Genomic DNA, 25563 nt, shown 5'->3' on the forward strand with positions numbered 1-25563 from the left:
CTTCTTCACTCTCCAAATGCTGAGGAGAAGGAGGAACAGGGCTTTCTCCGCTTTCCCTGCATATTGCTTAGGCCAACAGCCAATGATGTTTGCTTCCTATCCATTACCCCGGTCTTGGGGCCATTCTGAAGTATCTGTTCTAGACAGGTGGCAAGGAACTGAGACACTGCCCCTTGGGCACAGCTGCTCAGAGAGAATTCACTGCAGTGACTGCAAAGCATGAGCAGGATCCACAGGCACAGCCTCAAAGGAGGAAGGAGGAGAGCACAGGCAGCGGGAAGCCAGCAGAAACACTGCCCACAGGATCCTCCTGCACACCTGCCTGCTGCTTTCTCAGCTTGCCCAAAGTTCATCTCTAGGGCTCTTGCAAGCCCAGGCATCACATTCAGCTACGCCCTGCAGCCCTGTGGGGCCCTCATTCTCCAACCATTCAGCTTGAGGAAGTTGTGCAAAGAGGCTTAGGAAGATAAGTTGCCTGATCACATCACCAAGTGCTCAACAGCCAAAGAGAGCAAACAGACTGAAGGAGGGAAACAGACAGCTCTTTTCAACTGTTTTGCAGTTATGACATTACAGGTGGTGTGGTTTGTTTTCATTACCTCTTTACTTCGCTCATCCAAGATCTCCACAAATTTTGCAGGAAACCAACCTGCAAAGAGTGACAAAGAGGTAAGCCTGACGCAGACACTGAAAACCCCTACACAGACAAGATCAGAGCCCAGTGGAAGTTGAGAATAAATCAGGGTTCAAACCCAAAGAAGGGTCCAATCCCAAAAGAAAGGTCCATCCCAAAGACATGAGCATCCTGAAAATCACAAGAATTAAGGCAACTGCATGAAGAAGCCAACTATAGGACTCTGCCTGCAAGCAGCAGAGATGACATGCACCCAACCACCTTGTGCCAGGAGGATGGAGCCTAAAGTTGCTGTTCGCAAGAAGCAGGCTGGCAGCTGCATGACCGCTCTCATACCCTGCTTTAACCTTTCCCTTGTCCCTGCCAGATGCTCTGGGTAATCAGCAGAGCCTTTGTTACAAACGTGCCAGAGCAGGTGCTGTGGATGAATGGATGCTCTGCATCCAGCCCCACTCTCCCCAGTGCAACCAATCCTGCTCTCACCTCTCAGTCCATTCAGCTCTCCCACCCAACAGTGCTCATCCTTCTGGGAAATGATCTGAAAAACAGGGAGTGGAAAACACTGGTTAAAAAGTGCAGTGCCTGGAGGGCTACAGCTACCTGGCTGTGTGTGCAGAATGAGGAACTGCTTTCTTAGCTGTTTTGTCAATGTTCTGTTCTCACATGGCCCAGGGCCTTCAAGGTCAAAAAGGTGCTGCAAACACTACATTACCCTGTTCTCCCCTGTTTTGGATGGGACACCCACAGCTAAAATGCAAACGCATTCTTTTACAGCCTTACCACAGCTCAGTGTGCAGTGTTAAACTGGGACTCAGGCTGGACCAAATCAATCTTCGACTCAGCTGCATGGCAGCCAGGAAAGGGACTTTGTGTTTGCATTGAGAATGAACACAAGCCAACTCTCACAGGAACACACTGCCTCATCCCCTGGCAGCTCCCAGAAACACCAACTGCTTCCCCTGGGCTCCTAACTGGGCTCTAAGCTGATCTCCTCCCTTCTTTCCCTGCAGAAGAGGCAGTGCAGCACCCCAACAGGCCGGCCCTGCCCTGGTCCCTGTCTCACAGGCTGATGTACCGTGATGATGTCGTTCTTGCGGAAGCCCAGCTCATCGTCGTCGTGTCGCTCAAAGTCCAGCAGTGCCTTGGCTCGCCGGCGGCGGTTGCGGGAACAGGCCACGTAGTTCTCGTGGTCCCGCTGGTGGCTCTCCATGCTGTAGTCTGGAGTCAGATCCTAGCACACGTGTGGGTGAAGAGCAAAGAGGAACGAAGAGCAACAGATGACTCCCAGCTGATGGGACAAAGCCTGCGTGCCCCTCTTCCCAAAGCTTTTCCTGCTCCTAGCTGGAAGACAACCTCCCCACACAGCCTTCCTCCACCAGGGATAGGTTGAGCAACCTTCCCTCTCCACCCATTACACCTGGCATGTTCTTCCTTGAGCCCATGCTCCAGAAGCCTGTGAACAGCCTGTCGTGGACACCCAACGCTCATGCCTGGAACGCACAGCAGTGCAGACCCGACTGTTCCCACTCACAATGCTGCAGTTCTTGGGATCCACGCACTGGAAATGCCGTGCCACCTGGAGAATGGCCTCACGCAGGTCAGCCACCAGCTCCGTCTGCTTGATGTTCTTGGCTTTCAGTGCCTCCAGATCATCATCCCCTGGGGGAGCCCACACAGCCAGAGGGAAGGCAAGGAAAGAAACCAAGCATAAGGCATTTATTTTTTTCGTTAACATTAGAAATCATCAATTCTGTAGAAATCAAAAAAGCCTGACATTAAAAGTGCCTGCACTAAGGCAGGTACTTACTGCCAATCTATAAAATGATGTAAATAGCTTATGCCAATTTGACTGTCTCCAATTTTAAGGAGCTGGTATTTCAAAAAAAAATCTGGAACTGGAAGATGTCATAGAATCATAGAACAGTTTGGGTTGGAAAGGACCATAAGATCATCCAGTCCCAACCCCTCTGCCGTGGGCAGGGACACCTCACACTAAACCATGTCACCCAAGGCTCTGTGCAACCTTGCCTTGAACAACACCAAGGATGGAGCATTCACAACTTCCCTGGGCAACCCATTCCAGTGCCTCACCACCCTTACAGTAAAGAACTTCCTTATATCCAATCTAAACTTCCCCTGTTTAAGTTTTAACCCATTACCCCTTGTCCTGTCACTACAGTTCCTAATGAAGAGTCCCTCTCCAGCATCCTTGTAGGCCCCCTTCAGATACTGGAAGGCTGCTATGAGGTCTCCATGCATAGAGATGTCATCTCTTGTCATCTGGGCAATTCAGTACATCAAGGAGCTGCGTGCTGCGTACCTCCTTTATACTGGGTAGACATTTCTCTATAGGCAGCTGAACGATGGGACACAAAACTTGGGAACTTTCAAAAATTCTCTTCAACTGAAATTGTCTCGAAGCTGAAACACATTTTAATTGAACTGCTTCTGATTTCTGTACACCTCACAGGCTGAGAGCATATTCTTCACTGAGTCTCAAAAAACATGTGAAAAGCCAAAACAGCCCACTTTGCTGAGTCAGCCTAGCAGTCAGAGCCACAAGAGAAAAGCTGTCACCTACTTAAGACCTTGACCTCCCTAACAGCCACATTTCAAAAGGGTTTGGGCATACAGAAATGGTCATGAGTACAGAGTAAAAATTACCAAAGCATCTTTCAACAGTCACTAATTCCTCCTAGGAGCTTTCACAGCCTACCTCTATCAATTTATGCAGATAGATACCTAATGGGATGGATTCTTTACAGACAGTTGATGTATCTGAATGCCTTGAAACCTGGGTACATGATGTTTGGTACATGATGTTTTGTTTAAACTCAAAAATGTTTTCATACATCTGTTTTTTCTCTCTCTCTAATATACTGAAGATGTGGTAGATTGAGTAACAAAAATCAACATTTAAACAATGTCTAATTTTTATACAAACACAGCTTTAATGCAAGACCCAAGTAAATCATTGGCTAGCAAATTAGTACTCTGCTTATCCCCTTAACAGCACTGTAGAAACCAATATGAATAGTGTGGCCCAAGCTATACAGCTACTGCAACAGCTATGTACACATGAAGCTTCTGCTTACTGAAAAGTGATTAATGTTATCTTTTAATCACAAGTAATCTTAATTAAATAGACCCAAACTTTAAGAATACAAATAGAAGCCCAAAATTAGATTTAAAATAATTTTTCAGAATTGTTTTCTATTTATTAAATCAAATGACTAGAGAATCAGACGCACAAAGCTTAAGAGAAAACAGAACTTTGTTTCTGGACTAGAAAAATTGCAGGGCATTGCAGGCAGGGGACTTACTTCCAGTCCAAGCAATGAAAATTAACAAAACCTCCCCCTCAGTGGCCAGGGGTAAGCAACAGAGCCTGTAAGATTCAACAGAGCCTCACTACAGATTCAAAGACTGTAAATACATAGGTGATCACGCAGACAGTGGGGATTTCCAGAAACTGCATGTTGCTAAAACAAACTGTGACTAAAGAAGAAACTACTCAACCACAGCTGCAGTAGCTCCATGGGCTGCCCTCATTTACATAGATCACTGATTCTTCCTGTACTCATTCAGTCCCTTCTGGCCAAAATACTGTGCTCCTCCATCTGTACTAAGGTCAATCCCACCCAAACACAAGCAGGAGATATGGGAAGCAAGTTCCACACCTTCCTACCTCAGAATATACATGACAGAGAAGAAAGGTTTCCTCCAGATTCACCCCACTGCACCTGACACGCCTGCATATACATTTCCAAAACAGGAAACCAGTGTGGGATCAGCAATGTGTGGGGAGGCTCTATTTTGAGTCTGCAGAGACCGATTAGCTGCACAGTTGTGAAGAGGAGGACTAGCTGTCCTGCATTTCCTTGTTGCAGTGACCATCCAACAGGAACAGAGCAAGACTGCACATCATGTTCTCTGCACACACCTTTCGCTGTTTCTTCTTTCTATTCCTTCATTAGAAATCTGGTCCAACTGCTTGCATATCAGCTAGAGAAAGGGGTGGCCAAACTCATGTAGCATGAGCAAGACTCTGGCCTTGAGCAGGAGAGGTTGCACCACAGGCTCCTAGAGGTCCCTTCCAAACAGTGCTCTGTGATTCTATGACTCCTGTTCAAGTCACTACTAGTATCTGCACTCACTCTAAGAAAGAACAACCAAGTTCTGGGCAAGCTGTTATTCCCACCCAGATGAGGTCTGTGTACCAGCTCTACACAGTAACTTATCACAGGCAGCAGACTTTACACTTAAGGTTGACGGGTAGTTCTAGTATAAGATGAATTTATCACATCCCAGCTTTCCTTCCCCTCTCTTAGGCTGAAGTTTTCCATTCTGGTTATCTGCTGCAGGATGACAACTTCTCTATTCTAACGAAGATTTTAAATACCAAGAAGAATACTATGTAAAAAACATGACAGTCACTGTTCAGAAACCCCACTAGAATGAGAAAGCACTATCAATCATCTCACTTCTACCACTCATACATTTTGAAGCTTGAATTTAAATTTTATCTTTGCGTGTGGTACAACTCACTATCATCTTCATAAAACTACTCAAACTTGGTCAAGGAGACTATTTGAGACACAAGAAAGATTTATCTGGCAGTTCAGTTCCCTGCTGGTTCAATCATCTGTCCTGGATGTACGATAACATTACATACAGGAGGTCTGAGATCAGGTTGCACAAGCAACTTCCTTGCATTTCTTCACTTCTGCAGCTTGACTTTACAGCATCGCTGGTCTTCTACCATAACTTTTATACGTAATGCTGTATGTCCTTGTAGTAAGCCTGTGACAATAGATCATGTTCCTGGAGAACATCAGAAAAGCTCTTCTCTGAAAATGCCAGTAAGCCCAAGTTTTAGATTTAGTCAGGCTATTTCAACCACAACAGGAACACTATCTGAACCCTGTAAATTCAGTATGGTGTCTTCCTCCGGAAAAAAAACATTTCTGTGGTGAAATGTGGCAATTTCAAGAACACTAACCAGTTGCAAGGAAGATGATGACAGTGAGGCCTAAAATAGAAAGGGTTATTATGGAGTCAAAGAAGCAAGTTACTATTAAAACCCATGCAAAACCTATTCTGGCTTTGTGTCTTCTGGATATATGCTGGCTTAGCTCATAAGCAAAGAAAATTAAGCCTCAAAAATGTTCACAACATTGAATTCTCAAGGTAAGTAAGGGGGCACACCAGTGATGTTTGCATTTATAAATTCCAGTGGTGACACACTAGACCATCTTTCCTTGTCTCAGATTTCCAAAGATGCTCCAGAGTAAGACTGGGAGAGAACAGCTTCCAGCCTGTGGACTGCATACAGTCTGCCAGAAAACGCTTTTGACCTGTTGGTCAGTGCAAGAAGGACATCACAGCTGGGCTGAGCTAGTCACCATTCAGGGACTAACCATGCAACCTAAAATTTACTTTCTGAGCTCAGACCAAAGCAAGCACCTAGAAAACTGCATTTCTTCACTCTCATCCTTCAGTTCTGGCTCCCTTCTACCCTCTTTTTCTGCCCCAGTGTTTCCCTGCTTTGCTTGCTCTCTTCCTTCCTAGGCTGCTACACCCATCAACACCACATGACAGGCACAGGATTGTCCTTACCAAAAAGCAGGGAGGTGATGCCAGATTTCCTGCGCTGAGTTCTGCGGCGCACAATCTGAGGGAGAGAGAAAAGAAAGAATGCAGCACGCACAGTAGGACAGATTTCAGAAATAAAATAAAGCAACCCTTCATATTGGGCAGCTTTGGGCAAGGGGTCCAGACAGCTACCACTGGACAGGGGAGGAAAGTGAACCAGCAATTTTAGATAGGAGTTATTCTGGTTCTGACGCAATGAATCACTTCTACTGCTTGACCTGCTTCATGTGCAACAGGTTACTTATAGCTCAACTGTTACAAAAGCGTAACTGAAGTTCAAGAATCAACCATGATTCAAGTAAATAATCTAATTGCACTTGTTGCCAAAACCAGGTCCCCATGTAATTATGTATAAATTTCTAAGTGGATGCCGATTATATTTTAGAATTACAGGCGTACTTTGTGATAAGCACGCAGATGAGCATCAAAAATACATCTCCCACACAGGCTTGACAAACAGAAGCTACATCATCTGTAACGGCAGACTGTAGTCCAAGATTAAAGACAGGTGCATTTTTTATTCAGCTTCTCATGCTGTTTTCTGACTCTGCCTTCCAGAGTTATTTTAGTGTACCAGATTCTTACAAATGGATTAACTCCAGGTCCTACTTTGCTCTGTGTGCTCCAAGCAAATTCTGCCAAAAGCAGTTGGTTCTTTTAGCTTCCATGAATGAAATGCATCACATTTCATCAGAACTGTCATTAATGATAACTACAATCAATGTCAACATCCCTTTCACCTGATGATTTATTAACCAGGACAGATCTGACAGCATCTCATTAGTACAGACCTTCCTCCAACTTCCCAATACCTTTTTCCTCTGGATGACAGTTATCCTGGAGCCATAATCCTCTCCTACAGGAGGACTACTTACTCACAAACAGCAACTGGGAGGGAATACATAAGGGAACGTATATGAGCAGCACTCACTTTGGATAAATTGTTGACAGTGGTGCTGGAGTTGAGCAGCTGCCCTTGGTCAGCAATGAGGTAGGCCAAGTGTTTGCGACGCTGAGTCTCCACTGCCACATCTGTCAGGGAGCCAGCCACGCGCATGGCCTCCTGCAGCAGCACATCTGCATCTTCAATCTGACTGGGGATGTCTGAGAGCGTGTTAAAGATTGAGGCAGAGTTCTCAGACTGGATTAGCTCATCCTCCTGCAACGAAACAGTCATTTTGCCACACAGAACAATGAACACTACAGCTATGCTCTTGGGCCTGCTAGATGTGATTTATATTCAGTGTAGAGCTTGGGTATGTGTAACTAGATGTAAAAGTCTAGTTCCATAAAAGACTTGAAAAATTCCATAAAAGAATTCAACAGGAAAAGTTCAAACTATGTTTGGGAGGTGAACAGCACCTTTTAATGCTCTACTGCACTGAGACCTGCCCTCAGAATTTTATCTGGCATGTTTTTGAATCACAGCATTCATCATTTAAAAGAAATCAAATCAGCAAGGAAAGACAAAATCAAAGCTATTCTGCACCCACCACTAGGACTGGGCACAGCAGGATCTAGCTGGGAATAAGAGAATGGAAGCTGCTCAGTCTCACACACTCTAGAGTGCCTACTATGTTCAGCTGTGCTCCACCTTCCCCCTACTCCCAGCGGGCTCACCCTTGCTCTTCAAACAACAAGCTGAACCACAAAATCATTTTTCACATAAAAAGGAAAAGATCATGTGGTTAAATCAGGTAGAGAGGCTAATCATATGTGGTCAGGACAATGCTAATCTCTTGGAGCATTCAACAGTGCCATCAAAAGCTTCCCAGATGACCATAATCTCTGCTTTAAATCTCTGCTCACAGATCGTGCAAAATCAGGAGGTGCCTTGGGTTAGCTAAGATGAACCCACAAGCTGGGATCTAAACTGAACAGAAGGGACAGCTAATGGGGCTTAATTATGAGAGAAAACCAGCAATCCCAGATTTCTGCATGGTGCCTTGGAGATTTTTCACAGCCTCCAGTTCTGAAGGCAGCAGGAAGTCATCTTCCCTAGCACACTTCCAAACCACATACAGGAAGCAGATACAAAACCTTCTTGCCCTAAAGGACTTTTCTAACTAACTAACTAAAACTCAGGATTAAACATCAAAGTACTATAAAGGAGGAAGAGGAAGTAGAAATTACCTTCATACTGAGCATGCCCAAAGTGAGTTGGAACAGCACCAGAGAGCCCTCATAGAAGAACAGGTCCCAGATACGCAGCAGCAGCTTGATGTGAACGACACTAGCGAAAGAGGTGAGGAACCAGTGCAAGGTGATCAAGGAGAGCTCTGTGAACAGAGGTACAGAAAAGAATCACAACATAAGAAGTCAACCAACCAGTGAACAGGGACTGTCCTAAGTGCTGTCCTCTCAGCTTAAAGATGACCATGCACTGCCTCCAGGGCCAGGAGGTTTGCTCCTGGCCCTGCTTCTCTCTCTTTGTGAAACAAGAACAATAATCTTTGTCTACATGTCACCCTGGCAATAAAAGCTATGGTTTCTAGGGCACACTTTTACCAATATCGTGCTCCTGGAGCAGCTTGTCCAGGCGAGGCAAGTATTGCACAATGAGCTGTCGCAGCACACGCTGGTCTGTCTGTACGCCCATCAGGGTGGTGCTGAAGTAGGAGGCAGGAACCAGTTCCTCGATGATAGCACACATCATCCAGAAGGCATCTTCCTCCTCCAAGAAGAGCAGCAGAGAGGCAGCCACCTAGGATTTTGAAAGAAGAAACACATGTCCTAAGAGGAGCAGAACTCTTTCCGCCCTTCCTCATGTGGAGATGGACCAGTGTCTAGGTGATGAACATCCTCCTTCGCAGCAGCTCTCTTGCAGTCTTCACCGAAGGGATTTCTTCTGAGTGTAATGCATGCACCTCCCTAACAAAGTGGACTGAGTTCCTCCACATCTTTGGATACACAGTGCTACTCCCTTACCGAAGGAAAATATTCCATGTAGAAAGGATTTCCTTTCAACTCATCTGGAGGCCATAGTGTCTGGCAGTATTGCCTCAAATCATTTGCACCAGCGTAGCAACCACAGACAAAACTATCGCTATCACAAAGACACTCTGAAAGCAGGTTACCATGCCAGTGCCCTGGCAATACCCAATCTCTGGGTAGAGCCAGGCAAGTCCACGTAGTATCCTGCGTAGCCGTGGCACACCAATACTGTTCATGTTGGAGAAGCAGGCGTTGCTGGGCATCGTGCGTAGCAGGTCCTTTTCAATCTGCCAGACAGTCATAAACAAGGACAGAGTCAGTTTGCAGTATCTGAACAACTGTCTTCTGCTCTATGCACTTCCCCACGACCCCTTGCCTCAGGGAACTCTGCTTCCCCACACCCATCCATATGTCCTTAGGCACCAAAGAAGGTGGCTTGCCCAAGCACCTGGAGTCAGTTTAACAGCCTTCAGTAACATGTGAGACAGAGTGACTTGGTGACTCCCAAGGAATACTTGCCTAAACTCAACCCCTAGTTTCACCACTAAGAATAGCAAGCATAGTAGTTAAGAATTTCATCTGCTTGGATTTCAAGGAAGGCTTTCCAACAAACCTATTCCAGAGAGAAACCAACAACCTAGCTGTATCTGACAGAGGACTTGGAGGTGAACAGCCCTGAGATCTCCCTTAGGCAGTGCTGTTCCTTCTTCCAACCATTTTGAATCTAGCTTCTTGGTGATGTGTGAACATACGCAGAGCAAGATTCAACCATGTATGTCCTCTCAACTGTCCCTGCTTCAGGTGTCAGACCCCTTCCTCCTCACACAGCAAATCTTCACTTTCTCCCCACTTCCCTGTGCCCAGTCAGCACTAGGCAGTGTCTCCTACCTGTTTGGCAGCAATGGTTTCATTGTTAGAGCTGTTTTTCACAATATCCCGATATGACATCTCTGAATTCCTCTTCTTGTGCAAGGCTCCAGACAGGCGCATCCACAGCTATAGGAACAGGGTGAACAAAGACAGGAGGAGTCACTAAGTCACTAAGAAAGTCAAAATCTGGCACCCTCTCAACCAAGAGAAAGTGGTCTTGCTCCACACTCTCTTACTCCAGGCAGGAGAGCCTGCCCAGAACAGGCAGCACCCTCACCTGTGGCCTCATGCTATGTGGGATGCCGGCTAGCACCAGGGAGCGCAGCTTGTCTGAATGAGGTAGGGTGACCTCAATTTTGTCCCAGGTGAGGTCACCCACGTCATGGTTATGTGTGAATTCCAGATGAGCCTGCCACTTGAGCCTCTGTTGTGGCTCCTCTGTCAGTGGGATCCCCAGAAGCTTGCTGGAGTTTGGCTCAGCACCATCTGCCTCAGCAAAGGGAAGGGAAAGAAACGGAAACACGTGAGTGAGGGAAACAGGAGAGGGAATGAACATAGGGCAGGGAGTAGGATGGCCATCCAAAGAAAGCACATTAAAAACATTCACGTCTTCCAGCCTGAGCATGGAAAGGAAAAGACTGGTTTCTGTCTTCTCCATGCAGCAAATTTTATGGTCATAAGCAAAAGGCAGTGGGGCCTTGAGAACTGAAGAAGCTGTCAGCAGGCTTCTAGTCCCTACTTAATCATGATTTAGAACAGAGTGTGGCTAGAATTAAACAAGATCCTGGCAGCAGTCATCCTACTGGGTTTTGTAAGGATCTGTAAATCAGGCTGACAAAAGCATAGCAAGCCTCAGAGGTGGCAAGCAGAAGGTATATGCTCATGCAGGTAATGAGGTGAAAAATTTTAACTTTGGGTCTATTGAATCACCAAAATAGCTTTAACAAGAACACTTCCAAATTCACAATGAGAGAGCAACTTAACCTGAGGCTGGCTTTCTAAAATAGATACTTCAGCACAAGCACAGGTTTGACGTAAGGCACTCTGTCCTTCACCATACAACACATTCTGACAATGCAGTCCAGATCTTTCTGCAGATTTTATAATGCACAAGTCAATCAAATGTTATGGCTGAAGAAAATCACTGTGTCCTGTCCTCATCTCCAGGTCATTGCTTCAAAGAAGATCCTCTATGACTCAAGGTGCCTCAGTGCTCACATGCAAACAACTTCTGCCTTTGCACCGTATGGCCTGAGCCCTAGAAATGTACTCTCAGAGCACATAAAGCCATTCCTATTCTCCTCACTCCTTTCTCTTCCTTTTTGCAAAGGCGGCCAGCTGTTGTAGTTCAATGCCCAGCTGCAATAGCTTTCCCTCTTACTCATGGCACAAGCATAACGGGGTTGGAAATGACTATGCTCCATAGCCTATGCTCCAGACCCCCATTAGACCAGCATGTCCAACACAGTCAGTCACAATGGTAGGATACAGAATGATGTCTACAGACGGGAAGATGAGACGGCACAGAATGGTTGAAAAATCACCCTGTCATACTCTGAATCATGGAAAGGGCTGGATGCAGGACACAATGGAAGGGGAAGGTATGGGACTGGCTTTACCTTCCTTATCAACTCGGAAACCAAATTCATCATAGTGGAACTCTGGCTGCTCGACAGATTCTTCTTTCTAGGAGATGTGAAGAAGGAGAACAGACACTTTAGCTCTGAACAACTGAACAGAGACATTTGGATATTGCCCCATCCCACCACTGTCCACATTGTGCCCTCTGAGTGACTAGACTAGAATTCCTTGCCCTTTTCATTTTCAATGCCTCCCACCACGATTCCCAGCTGGAAGTATGGCAAGTAAGTATGCCATTCCCATTTTGACTTCTCCATGGAAGCTGTGAAGCCCTGCCTTCACACCTGCACAGATTCTCCCAGCAATCCTTTTTCCAGCACCATATTAAGGTCAGAACTTCCCACCTGGAGAGGCATGCAGCCCTCTTTATGGACTGAGAAATCCACACACACCAGCTCAAGTGGTCTCTATTGTCTATGTCTATAATACACAGCAGTCCTGTATGTTACCTCTGCACACACACTGCAAATTCAGCTCCCTGCATTGCTCCATCTCCTGCCTGTTGCTTTCAGATTTTCTCTGAAATATGACAGGCAAAACTGGGATCTGCACCTGTGAAGCAAGCCCAAATTACAGGCCAAAAGAAATTAAGGTCCATGACCCAAATCTCAACTTTCCTCATCTGTGCTCATGGTTGGCATTGCAGGAGGTTACAACCAGGCTTTTTTGTGAAGTGAAAACCTACAGATACCTCCCCTTTTCCAGAAGGCCCCTGCCCCTCCTGTGTGGTCTCCCACAAGCATTACACCTAGGCAGCACCCAAGAAGCATGCTTCTAGCATTGCTCCACAGTAAACTTTACTCTGCTTTACAGGGCCTAACTGCTTTCAGGAAACACTGCGGGTAAGTTACAAAATTCCATGGCTGCTCCCTTCCTTCCTGCTCTGCCCACCTGGTGACAAGTGTTGAGGCTAGCATTTCCTGCCATGCACAAGCCGTCTTGAGTAGCTTAATGATGACAGAGATTCCCTGAGGCTGTCAACATTTTCAAAGTGGAGCAATAGTTGCAAAACAGCAAGGCAATAATTCACACAAGTTTCTTTGTGCTCTGAAAGATGCTCTTGCAAAAGCCAGGATGAAGCCGCAAAACATGTGAAGTTTAAATAGCAAACAAGCATCCACAACCAACCACTGGAGTAAAAGTGCACCCCTCCCTCCTTTCCCCTGTGGCTTTCAGAGACCATCAGAAATCACCAGGGTCCCAAAGGACACCCCGCTCCCTGCCCCACGCTGTACCTGTGTGTATTTTGCCAGGATGTCCTGAGGCCAAATGCTGGGAGTGAGCGCTGAAAAGGGGCCCCCAGCAGGGGGAGTATGATGGCCTAAACAGAAAGAGATCAACACACAACAGTGAAAACCTGGAAAGACTGCCTTGGAAGGCACATACTCAGTAAACGCTTGTTTCAGCAACGGAAGGACTCACTCGGCAGTTTATCACTACTGCTGTCCTAGACATTGAAACAGCTCCCGCTTCACCAGCAAAGTAAGTAAGCAGAAAAAAAAATTTTGGGTAATGGTTCCCCTGGCTTGGCATTGATCGTGAAGCTTTTCCAAGCAGTAGAAAGATCATATGATCACAGAATCACAGAACCACAGAATGGTTAGGGTTGAAAGAACTTTAAGATCATCTAGTTCCAACCCTCTTGCCATGGGCAGGGACACCTCACACTATACCATGTTGCCCAAGGCTCTGTCCAACCTGGCCTTGAACACTGCCAGGGATGGAGCATTTACCATTTCTTTGGACTGGCTGTGCCAGTGCCTCACCACCCTCACAATAAAGAACTTCTTCCTTATATCTAACCTGAACTTCCCCTGGTTTAGTTTAAAGCCATTACCCCTTGTCCTATCATTACAGTCCCGGATGAAGAATTCTTCTCCAGCATGCTTGTAGGTCCCCTTCAGATACTGGAAGGCTGCTATGAGGTCTCCACGCAGCCTTCTCTTCTCCGGGCTGAACAGCCCCAACTTCCTCAGCCTGTCTTCATACGGGAGGTGCTCCAGTCCCCTGATCATCCTCATGGCCTCTTCTGGACTTGTTCCAACAGTTCCATGTCCTTTTTATGTTGAGGACACCAGAACTGCACACAATACTCCAGGTGAGGTCTCACGAGAGCAGAGTAGAGGGGCAGGATCACCTCCTTAGACCTGCTGGTCACGCTCCTTTTGATGCAGCCCAGGATACCCTTGGCTTTCTGAGCTGCGAGTGCACACTGCAGCCAGCTCATGTTCAGTTTTTCATCAACCAGCACCCTCAAGTCCTTCTCTGCAGGGCTGCTCTGAATCTCTTCTCTGCCCAACCTGTAGCTGTGCCTGGGATTGCCCTAACCCAGGTGTAGGACCTTGCACTTGGCATGGTTAAACTTCATGAGGTTGGCATTGGCCATCTCTCAAGCGTGTCAAGGTCCCTCTGGATGGCATCCCTTCCCTCCAGGGTATCAACCGAACCACACAGCTTGGTGTCATCGGCAAACTTGCTGAGGGCGCACTCAATCCCACTGTCCATGTCAGCGTCGAAGATGTTGAACAGGATCAGCCCCAACACCAACCCCTGAGGGACACCACTTGTTACTGGTCTCCAGCTGGACATTGAGCCACTGACTGTAACTCTCTGCATGCGGCCACCCAGACAGTTCTTTATCCACTGGGTGGTTCACCCATCAAATCCATGTCTCTCCAGTTTAGAGACAAGGATGTTGTGCAGGACAGTGTTGAACGCTTTGCACAAGTCCAGGTAGATGTCAACTGCTCTGCCCCTATCCATCAGTTCTGTGGCCCCATCACAGAAGGCCACCAAATTGGTCAAGCAGGATTAGCCCTTAGCGAAGCCTTGTTGGCTGTCACCAAACACATCATTGCTTTTCATATGCCTGAAACTAAAACATGATGCCATGGAACTATTTCTCTTTCCTAAAAGTCCCTTTCTTAGAGGGACCATTTGGCCTTTCTGCTTCCTTTGCTCAGTAGTAAGAGATAAAAGCACCTATTTCACCTATACTGTGTCTATTTTTGTCTGCTCACCTGACATTGTGCTAGGTAAGGCTGAGTAGCAGAGGTTGTCAGCAGGTCCAGAAATGCCGTTATCACAGGTCAGATGTCAAGATCTTGTTACAAGAAGAAAAAAACAACAACAAACATATTGGTGATGACAGAATTTAGTCGGTATCTAAGCACATGGTGAAGAACAGATACACCCTTCACACACAACTTGCCCACAGGAAAACTAAATCCCTCAGTATTTAAGTTCTCCCACAGGAACTTTAAATTCGAGAGACTGGACTCTTGGTTTCATACCTACCCATTAGCTTGAAAAAGCACACTGTCATTCATCAAATTCCTTGTGACAGTAACAGCACTGCTGACTAAAAGAATGTCAAAACCCCAGTCAACTTCCATCACTTTTTCCATTACGTATTGTGAGTCCTGTATTTATTCACAAATACTATAAAACCCATACCATCATTCTCTGAATACACTGTCCAGGGAGAAAGGACTGGAATGGTGAAAAGGGTTAAGGATTAGCTGCAATAAGATTGAAAGGGATTTTAGGAATGGCATCACAAACCAGGAGCAAAGTGTATTACGCTGTGGAATACAGCTCCCTGAAGGGTGCTGGCAAAACTTCTGAAAATGATTTTCTGTGACTAACTGGGCTGGGATGTGGACAGCATGTTATCGAGTACCTCTGCAATGAGCCAGGCTCCTCTGAACTACATCAGGCAATAGACCTCAGATGATGAAACAGCCTGCACAGCTCCCCTGCTGACTTTCCTGATACCAGTTCACAGCAGAATTTTATAGGAGTTTTCCACAAAAACAGTGGAATGATTTAGTAATCAGAGGGAGAGATTTTGGACTTTAAGACCAACCTTATAACTCCATGTGGGAGCCAGCAGGAGCCACCTCTGTGAAGCAGATAAAGACAGTACTGGGATTTATCAGTCACTTGCGCTTACTTGGAAAAGAACCTAGTTAAAACTTACATTTGCATGACCGGGATGGGTTTTTCACCTTCCCCATTCCAGTAAAACTACTTAGGACTGCAAATGACTAAAAGAAGGAACCCCAGGGATTCATCCAGCAAGCCCTGTCCAGCTGTTTATAGTGCCCAATAGTACAAGGTGATACTGCCTTTGCATCTCTGTGAGCTTTCCAGTGAGCTCTTGCAGCCTGCAAGTGGCTTGCTACAGCACTCCAAGATAAGCAGCTGTAAAACACTACAAAAGCGTGAAAAGATCTATCTGAGAACACAAATGCTAAGGCGTCTTCCTCCCAGATTTGAACAGTTCTCTGCAAGGGAAAGGCTGGCATGGATAAACAGACACTCTGATTTTCTGACACCAACTCTGAAGGCAAAAAGAAAAACACAGAAAGAAACAAAAGTTCAGCTTTTATTTCTGAGAAGTAACATTGTCCACACAATGGTCAACTGCTCACCCATGAGTTCTGTAAACGTTTTTCTATACTTCCCATCACCATAGCCCCACTTGTTGTCTTAGCACCAACTCTTCCCTGAGTAGCTTTGGAGACATAAGAATTACAAAATGAGCACCTGCAGCTCATCAGACATGGGAACGCACACAGCATGCACGCCAAGCAGGTAAAACTGCTGACAATACTTATTCCCCTTTCAACATCATTGTGAACATATTCTGATGGGGTATTTTTCAGGCTTATCACCACCCTGCAACCACAGCTGCTCTGTTCCTGAGCCTGCAGTATGTCCTTCTCCCCTGCCTTCTCTCAGCCCAGGTTAACCTTGTTTCTAATGACTTTTATTAGGAATGCAGTCACAGTTTCAGCCATGTTGTATGTCTGCTTATGCTTCTCATTACCTGTGCTCTGAACCTGTCCTCAATGCCTCAAGTTTGTGAGCAGGGATCCCCTCGGTCATTAGCAACCTTCATCGCATCCACAGTCACTGCTGAACCAGCCTGCTAACAGAGGAGCCAGGCCCATGTGTTAGGCACGTAGACGAGAAAACACTCCATAACAAGGGAATTAACCATGGTGCTTGGGAAGCTGGGCAGGAGTGCTGAAGCTACAAGTGCCTCCTCATCCCAGGAGAGGTGTAGCAGAGGAAAACACCTTCCCTTGTCCACGTCATCACATGCTGGCCTTTGCCTTGCTGGAAATCACTCCCCTGCCTGCTGCCTGCATTAGAGCACTGAACTTGGTGGGCAGGTTTTTCCTGTCCCTGGTTCCTATAGAAACCTTCCTGTGAGCACACATCTGGGACCGGGCCCAGGGAAAGCTTGAAGCTCACCTTGCTGCTGGCACTGGGGTGTGCAGAAGGGCAGAGTATCAAGCATGAATCACACCAAGAGAAGGCTCCAGCTGTGGCACAAGGAGGTGGTGCACTGGGGACCACCCACGGAGCGAGATGTCTTCAAGAGAAGATGCCAAGCCCACTGTGCCAGCCCTGCAGGTCTCCATCACCCTGCCTTCTGCCCTTTCCCAGCTCTGCTTCCAGTACAGCACCGCAGGAACTGGTGGAACCACAGGTGGAAGAAGGCTCCCTGACGCAACCATGCAACACCCAGTGCAAGCCAAGGAGGAGGATATCTGGCATGTGGGATTGATACAGGAAGTTCTTTCCTTTGACAGATATAAACCTAAAAGAACTCTCAAAATCTCCTAAGCAAGGAGACAGCAAATAACAAAAGGTGTTTCCATGAAGCCTGTGAAATTGCATGCATGAAATTGCCACAGCTTACTTAGCTGTGTTATTTGCACAGTACCTACTTCTGAAATGAACAACAGTAAGGGATACAAAAGAAAAAATAGATCAGATTCAACAAATACTCATGGCAACCTGCAAACCATCAGAACTCTAGAATCAAACCCAGTTTTCACCCAGGAATTGAGAGGCATTTCCCATTTTTAATGGCAACTTGAGTTTCCAGTACAAAGCGATTTTGGTCACACAACAGGGAGTCCTCACACTTTGAAAGAAGTGTATATTTTGTTAAAATGCAAATGGTACCCGTTATTTGCAGCTTTACCTTTTAAGCTGAGCCTGTAAAACAAATCACACCACCATTGATTCCAGCCTGCTAGAAGACAGCTGTAATGTCAGCGTGCGTCCCTGAAAAAGATGGCTGTGAGCTATTTGAAGTGTTCCAGCTGCAACACCTTTGTTGGAGCTGCAAATACACACAGTGAAGGATTATATCCAATTAGTTTCTTTTCCAGTGTAGGTGTCCTTTAGAAATTGATGTTTGCAAAGGAGACCCGCAAATTTACTTCCACTTAGTGATACCGAGCCTCCTCTGGACACACTTGCTCTTCCACACAGCTGTGATATGAGAGATTTCAATTACCTGGCTTCTTGCTAACACCAGATAACAATCTCCTACTGCCTATGTTTTGCTTGCCTGGCCTCTTTTGGCACGTGATCTCCGCTTCAACTCGCTGTGGTAGCACCTGAATGAGCTAGGCATGAAATGACACTGTCCAAAGCCTTTCAGTAGGATCTTTATTTTGAGACACAAACTCAGGACTGTTCTTCCCTGCTGCTTTTAGCAACAAAAAAATAAAGAATCCACTAAAAAGCCACCAAAAAGCAACAAATCTCTAGCACACTCTGCAGAAAATTACCATTTTGTAAAGCAATGTTTCTGTATGCTGAAAACATTACAATTAGTACAATATTACAACTATGTAAGAGCAGCCAGTGAACATCATCAGAGGGAGCAGAACAAGCATAACAATTCTTCCTAGAATGATTTTCATCCACTATCATAGGGACAGCATATACAGCACTTCCTCTGACAGTGAGCTAGCACAGGGAAAAACTGCTTTCCACTATGCTTAACATGAACATGAACATGAAGCAATACTGCATGCAGTAAATCCCACTGCCACCTCTGGCCTGTCAACTGGTTTCCACTGCTCTATTCTCTTCCTTTGTCAAATAAAAGTTTTGGAAGAGAGAAAAGCAAAAGCCACAGTACCCATCAAGAGGCCATGCACTTAGGTGTAGTTCTAGAATCCTCTTCCAGCTCAGCTTTTAAAACCTGAGTAGATTGAATCCAATTCAACAACTCCCTCCCTCAAAAATCAGACAAAAATTAGACTGTGCACCAAATCTGACAGTTCATTTTTCTCCTCTCACACTTGAAAAGCTTTGCTTTCCTCATTAAAATCCTGACTTGCTCAATGAAATGCACAAGGGGCGTTCTTAGCAGAAAACCCTTCACTTTCCCTTCCCCCACTGGTTTCTCCCTTAGGTCAGGCAAACGCATATCCTGAAGCTGCAAATACCATTAGTCCCACGAGTCAATATTTGCTTTGCACGTATATAGTCAGAAGAAAACTCCAGTTTTACAAACAGGTAGGTAAGCAAACAAACCACAGCCACAAACCTGAACAAGGGGTGCACAAGATGCCCCTCACACCCTGACTTTTTAAATGATGCGGAATCCCACACACATACTGACACTCACAAACCTCTGGTTAAGGAGTCAGTACATTGTTGGTGAACCTCGGTCATTCCAGGAACTATCTGCTTAAGGCTTACAAGCCACAACCAGCCTTACATTGTTTTGAGCACTGAGCAACACACTACAAATGCAGGACGGAGGTGCTGAGGTAGCCTTCATGCTTGCTTTCTACCACATGAGCTGGAATTAAAAGTTGGGGGACTTTAACTGCCCTCAGCCCACTTTCTCATAGCAGACAAAGTGAATCAGAGATAAAACAACCTACAGAGCCAGGTAGGCAGGCAGGATGTCAAGTGTTTGACAGCATCATGTCACTGAGAGACATGTTGCAGAGACTTCACTCAGAGACACCCAGTGCTGCCCAGTCACCAACTGGGATCACATACTCACTGCAGCAGCCTCCTCCCAGCTGCCTGAAGGCACTATTAGAGTGACACACAACAGAGACAAGAAAAAGTAAACTGGACCTCTGCGTCTCCTGCCATAAAGCACCCTGTAGACTCCTGGCTACACTGGAAATGTAATTTCATGCAGAAATGTACTAAAAGGTACTTCCATGCATGGTATCTGCTCCCTGCACTGATCAGTGTCCAGCAAGTCTGCCTGCTGTAATGACAGAGAGCCCTGCTGGAGACAATTGTGCTGAACCATTTTCAGTTTATACAAAAGGAACAGAACAAGTAACTTCCAGTTTCATATCCATGTAATCTCAGTTTTGAAAATAAGGATGTGAAAAAGCAGAATCCTGTTTCCTCCTGCACTGGACAGACAGACCACAGATGGACTTCCTGATTGTAGTTCAATGTGTCAAGCTTGCCTCCAAAAAAACCCCTACACAACACCTACTCATGTAGAATGCAGCTATCCTACATATTAACAGATATTTTCTTCTCAGAGCAGAGCTACCTTCTATTTATCTGGCTCTAAAGCAAAGAACTGATCCTTTGTGCAGGACCCAGCCTGAAAAGACTGAATCTCCTACTTCTAAAATCTGGAGATAACAAAGGCTTCCCCCATGTGGTTCACGAAAAAAATCAAACCAAACCCAAACCAAACTTATCTATGGCTCTGCTGATTCCCTGTGTTGCTAAGACAAGCTACCACACTTTTAGCACTGGAAAGCAGAAGGTGTGTGCCTCCCACCTCACACAGGAGGATGACAACAGGCTGAGCGCTGGAACAACAGTTGTCTTTTTTAATCTGCATCGAATGAGGTTGGAGAAAAAGGCCAGGATACAACATAGCAAGGTGTCCACTCTCACTACATAGCAAGATTTCCCTTGTGTCCAACAGAGGCGAAAATAGCCCTGCGTGCTAAAAGGCAGGTCCACAATTGCCGTAGTCATCAAGGCTTAGGGTAAAGGCAATTCCACATTAAACACTGCTACACAAATATAATTCAAAGGTTTCTGATTAGTGTCTAAGGTGCCCCCAAACATCTCTTCCATGAGAGTCAATTTCTGCACAATAAACAGACGCTTTCACCAAAATAAGCATGGTGCAGGACCAGGGGACTTCTGCAGAGCTCTACAGAAACTCATTTTCGCCAAAATTCTCCAGAAGTGGTTTTTACCTTCTGATCCACAAACTTCTGCAAGTCTGCAAACCGTTAATGAGATGTCTGTGGAAGGTAATGACAACTGTTCAGTTTCATTTGTTATATAGAAGTTTGAAAGGAAATATTTCTGTTACAGATGCAGGGTTATACCAACCAAAGAAATATTGGAAGGCACTACTGACAGTTATTGAAAGACAGGTATCTTTTATATGACATTCCTATCCTGGGCAGTGACAAGCGGTGCCATCTGAGGTGTTCTCCATCACCTCCAGAGCCAGTCCTGTATGCTCACCCCAGGTGAATGTTTGATTCTCAACCTGGTCTCATCCTACTGCTCCCAGTGACAAAGGAACAACAGCCTGTAGAATGGCTCTTCCTTGACATGGTCTCTGATGGATTTGCAGAGGTATAGCTGTCAAGGTTTGCCATTCCCTTGGTGAGGCGCAAGAAAGGTTAGATTCAGGTCACTCTCCCGTAGCTCTGTTGTATTACTATTTGGCCTAGTATTAGCAAAAACCCATCCAATTCACCCAGCAGGACTCTAAGCTAGGGCTCACTTCATTTGTCTCCAGAAAATAGCTTTTTAAGGAGAGTATATCCCACAGCACTCAAGATCCTTCTCTTTCAGAGCTCTGTCTTTCCAATGCCCAGTGTTTCCAGCACTCAAACTTTCTGAAGAGGCTAAAAGTACCCAAAACACCTCTCAGGACCGTTTGCAAAGCTCTTACCTAGCATGTCACGTTAAGACTACTTAGATCTTGCTCAAGCAGAAATTTATAGGCACAGATAACTCAGAGGAAAAAGCAAAATATATAACAACCATTAACATGGACAACAAACCAACACCCCCTCCAATATTTCCTGTTTCTGGGGATCACGAAGATCTTCTCCAGAATAAAAGGCCCGTCGGGTTATGGACATCTTCTCTCAACTCTGAATCGTCAGGTACTTCCCAGTCAAGAAATACTGCACTGACTGGGCAGTGACAGGAGTTCTCATAGTCATACTACCATTATGCTATCTCCTTTTCTCCTATCTCATAAAACAAAGTGTGTTTTCATTTCTCCTAGCTTTTGTTTTGTTCTGCTACCAATATAACTTGTTGCAGTCCAGTTTAGAAAACAGATGGGCCTTCCTCAGAGACAAAACAAGTGTGGCAGAACAACATCCTCCTCTTCCCTACCTGGTGTCAACAGTACCACAGCTAAAAGCTTTTCCCACAGAAGTGCGATTTTTCTCAATACTCCCAGACACTTACCCTGTGTAAGCTCTATGTATCTAAAACCTTAACTGTGTGATGAAAGGTGGCATAGAAAGAAGTTTAAGCAAGTCTTTGTGTTGCTGAGGATACAAACCTGAAGTGCCAACATCTTTCTATCTCTTGAGGGATGTTTGTGGCACTGTACTCATGACAGAATGAAGCTATTTGTCTGCCTCTTCCCACTTGACAACTGTGAAATCTCCACATCCTATCAATAGGATCTAGGATAACCACTGTGATACAGATCACCAACTAGGATCACCACTGAGTTAGACAGAAGAGCTGTAGGACCACATACACCAAAACACACATACGCCTCACCATTACCACTGAAGACAAAGTTGCATTACTCTTAGGTTTTATTTTTTAAAGTCTTCTTTCCTTCTCATGTTTTGATGATAAATTTGCAATTAACAGCCAGGAAGTCAGACATCATCCCAGCCATTTCCAAAACAGTTACAATCTCAAATGCAGTATCACCTGGGAGGGGCAAACTCACCAGTACCTTTGCTAAAGCATCCCAAACACCAAACATGGTAAGCAATTTTGCAACCAACTAAGAATGAGACTGAGACTGGCAGCTCATTTTGTACAGGTCCCTTAACCAATAATCTCTACTGCTACCACGCACCTTGGTAAGTAATGTCGATTTTTGAAAGTTAAATATTTTGATTCCTGCCTGTCTTTTTAGATCACCAAGGTCCTTTAGAACACTGGCATTTGCAAAAGATACCATCTTGCAGAAAAGCAAGCAACAGGTTAAAAGAAGGAAAACCTAAATGACATTTAGCTGAGACCCCAGCATTGAAGAATCATTTCAATCCTGAGCAGTTATGCAGGATTTCCCTCACCTCATTAGCTGATATTAACTCTGTCATCCCCTGACCAGTACACTTCATCCAGAAATATGCCCCTCAGGGATCCCCTTGGCCCTTCATCAGAGAAAAAGTCCCTGTGAATGACACCTTCCTGAGATTACCAAGACAAGACACATTATCAAAACACTGCCATAAACAGGAATTGAGAAAGGTGGCACCTGTTATTTCAATCAATTAAATACAGAATTAACATAACTTTATATTACTAATACACCACCAGTCCCACCCTGACCTCTTTAGTTAATGTCATGCCTCTTCTACCCTTCCTTTGCAAATACTTTGTGAATTCTCCAGGGTAGAAATCCAACCTTTCTTTCTGCATAGGGACCCCCACCACATGCAGATCCAATATATAATGAAATGGATCTTTTTTTCAGTGACTGTTTATTCCACGATGCCACTCCAGACCCTGTAGCAGCTGAAAAGCTAACTCCAGAATTCAGATTATCCAGCAAGCAACTGTATTCCTATCAACATTTTAGCAAAAGCACAGCAGTACCCCACTCCTGCTAGGCTGGTAGTTCATTCTCAAGTGAGTTTAAGATTCAGCCTCCCTCTACCAAACACCTACTGTTCTTAATTCTGGCAAAACTGCTTCTCTCCCCTATCTATAAGGACTAAAAGATGCTCCATTCCTCAAGGCACTTATATGACTTTATTCCCACCACTCACCCCTCAAACAGCACAGCACGCCATGCAGAGTAAGGCTGAGACATCACGAAGTAGGCAGCTATAACACCACATAACCCCCCCCCCCCCCCATCTATTAATTTAGAAGGAAAGTACCTGCCCAAATTCAGAAATTAGGAAGGAAACAAGGCAGACACTGAGAAGACATTTCTCCTGTCCCACCTTTACCAGCTTTGCAAAGAGACACCAGCTGTCCCGGAGCACATAGCCATGGCCTGCGAAGAGATTTCAATCTGTGCCACAGGGGTTCTTCACTCCTTCCAATTTACATTACCAGATACAAGAAATTACATTTGCCTCCCAACTTGCTTCTAACATTTATTACAGCTGACAATCACAGGGCCTTGCAGTATGTCCATTCATGCCCACTGACTACAGGATACTGCCATGTTTCCATCTCAGGTTCGCGACTGCTACTGCCCCCCCCCGCCTGACAGGAAACAGATTGTGCCTCCTCTGGGGCGCCTCCGAAAAGACCCTGTCACAGAAGGCAAGTAAGGACGGCAGAGCTCGAAGGAGGAGACCAGCGGAGGGTCACAGCCACAGAGAGAACAAGCAACCTACGGGAGCAGGAGGGAGCAGGCAGAGGATGCCCGCAGGCACAGCGCGCCCCACCGAGCCTGACCAACGCGCTCCGCACAACATGAGTCACCCGTCGGAGCCCAGACCCTGCGTCAGCGCCGTGGGGGAGCCAGGCGAAGCCGGCCCAGGGGCGCCCGCCCTTCATGGCCCCAGCAGCGTTAGTTCCCCCCCGCCCCACCGTGCCCAAGGAGCACCTCAGCGGAGAGGGGAGCGGGGCGGCAGCGGGCGGTGAGTGAGGCGCCTCACAGGTGGTTGAGCCCACTGCCGGGATGCCGGCCGTCGCGGGAGAAGGAGCGGGGCTGAGAGGACAAGGGGTGGCGGGCCGAGCGCGGCTGCCCGCGGACAGGGACACCTCCCGGCTCGGCTCGGCGACCCCGCCGGCACTCACCTGCTCCCGTCTGCGCCGCGTCCCCCGCCGCGCCGTCCCCACAGCGCAGGCGACCGACCCCGACCCGGCGGCCACACACGCCGCTCCGGAGGGCGGCGCGGCGCGCATGCGCGGCATCCGGGCGGCGGCGCGGGGCGCTGTAGGCCGCGGCGGGGCCGGCACTGCCCGGTACGCGGCGGGCCCGGGAGCAGCGCTAGGCGCCGGCCCCCGGCGCGGACGAGGTGCACGAAGCCGAGGGAAGCGCAGGTGGGGTGGCGGCAGCCGGCTCTGCACCGGCCTCGCAGGAGGCAGGGGCAGTCGTGACCGCCGCGCTCACTGTTACGGTGAGTGGGGCGGCAGCGACGGGGTGACAAACCTGGTTGTGCCCGTAGGATGCTGAGAACCTCCTCAGTTCTTTTCCGTCATTCAGGTCTAGGTTAATACCTAGGTTAATACCAAGGAGAAGGGGAGCTACATCTCTGGCCGGCGCCGCTGCTGGAAAAAAGAGAGTGAGGTTGCAAACCAGGCTCTTCTAAAGAAGAGAAGTCTCCAAAAGGATTTGTGTATTGCGCCACAGGTTTCTAGGAGGGTGACATTTTCCCGTGCATTGCTGTTACACTTTTTAAACTGCCCAGGAAAACAAGTGCAGTGCCTCACTGGAGCTGGCAGCCTCTACCTTGCATAAAGGTGTATTTCCCGATGATGAGAAAAAGATACGTGAGCTGTTCCTCTTCTCTGCACAGGGTTGTTTTTGTGTTTGTTTGGGGTTTTTTAATCCCACCAAGGCTGACGAAAGAGGACCAAAAAAGGAGGAATATCCACATTTATCTGTTTTCTTTCTTGGCTACCCGTTTGAGTAATAGTTTGAAAATTGCCAATGTTCAATTAAGAGTTACCCTTTCCAAACAGATGGCTAATTAAATGTTAATAGCATGAACAGGCAAAATGTTTTAAACACCATAAACCTCACAAATGTGCGAGACATTTTGAATGCTATAGTGGAGAGGTGAGGTAAAGCCAGAGCAATCTAGATGAGAGGACATCATGGT

At 46.4% G+C, this 25563-nt stretch overlaps 1 protein-coding gene across 2 annotated transcripts in view; it reads right to left on the minus strand.

Annotated features, from left to right (window-relative positions):
- SGSM3 (small G protein signaling modulator 3) overlaps positions 1-23994 on the minus strand; it is a 29258-nt gene extending 5264 nt beyond the window's left edge. Inside the window, exons 1-15 of one of the 2 annotated variants that reach the window (XM_062620482.1) lie at positions 23728-23994; positions 14755-14837; positions 12970-13055; positions 11713-11779; positions 10371-10579; positions 10112-10219; positions 9367-9510; positions 8798-8993; positions 8423-8568; positions 7221-7448; positions 6254-6308; positions 2166-2293; positions 1710-1865; positions 1118-1172; positions 600-649 (exon numbers count right to left, since the gene is read on the minus strand). In XM_062620482.1, the coding sequence (XP_062476466.1) occupies positions 600-649; positions 1118-1172; positions 1710-1865; positions 2166-2293; positions 6254-6308; positions 7221-7448; positions 8423-8568; positions 8798-8993; positions 9367-9510; positions 10112-10219; positions 10371-10579; positions 11713-11779; positions 12970-13055; positions 14755-14761 (1635 nt within the window). In that variant the 5' untranslated portion in view covers positions 14762-14837; positions 23728-23994. Of the gene's footprint in view, positions 1-599; positions 650-1117; positions 1173-1709; positions 1866-2165; positions 2294-6253; positions 6309-7220; positions 7449-8422; positions 8569-8797; positions 8994-9366; positions 9511-10111; positions 10220-10370; positions 10580-11712; positions 11780-12969; positions 13056-14754; positions 14838-23661; positions 23677-23727 lie in introns of those variants that run through there. The other variant, XM_062620484.1, reaches the window with a different exon arrangement.
- Between the last annotated feature and the right edge of the window lie 1569 nt (positions 23995-25563).

Source organism: Pezoporus occidentalis, unplaced genomic scaffold, assembly GCF_034315485.1.
Source record: "Pezoporus occidentalis ecotype Australia unplaced genomic scaffold, CSIRO_AGI_Poc_V1 ctg221, whole genome shotgun sequence".
NCBI classification, from domain to species: Eukaryota; Metazoa; Chordata; class Aves; order Psittaciformes; family Psittacidae; genus Pezoporus; species Pezoporus occidentalis.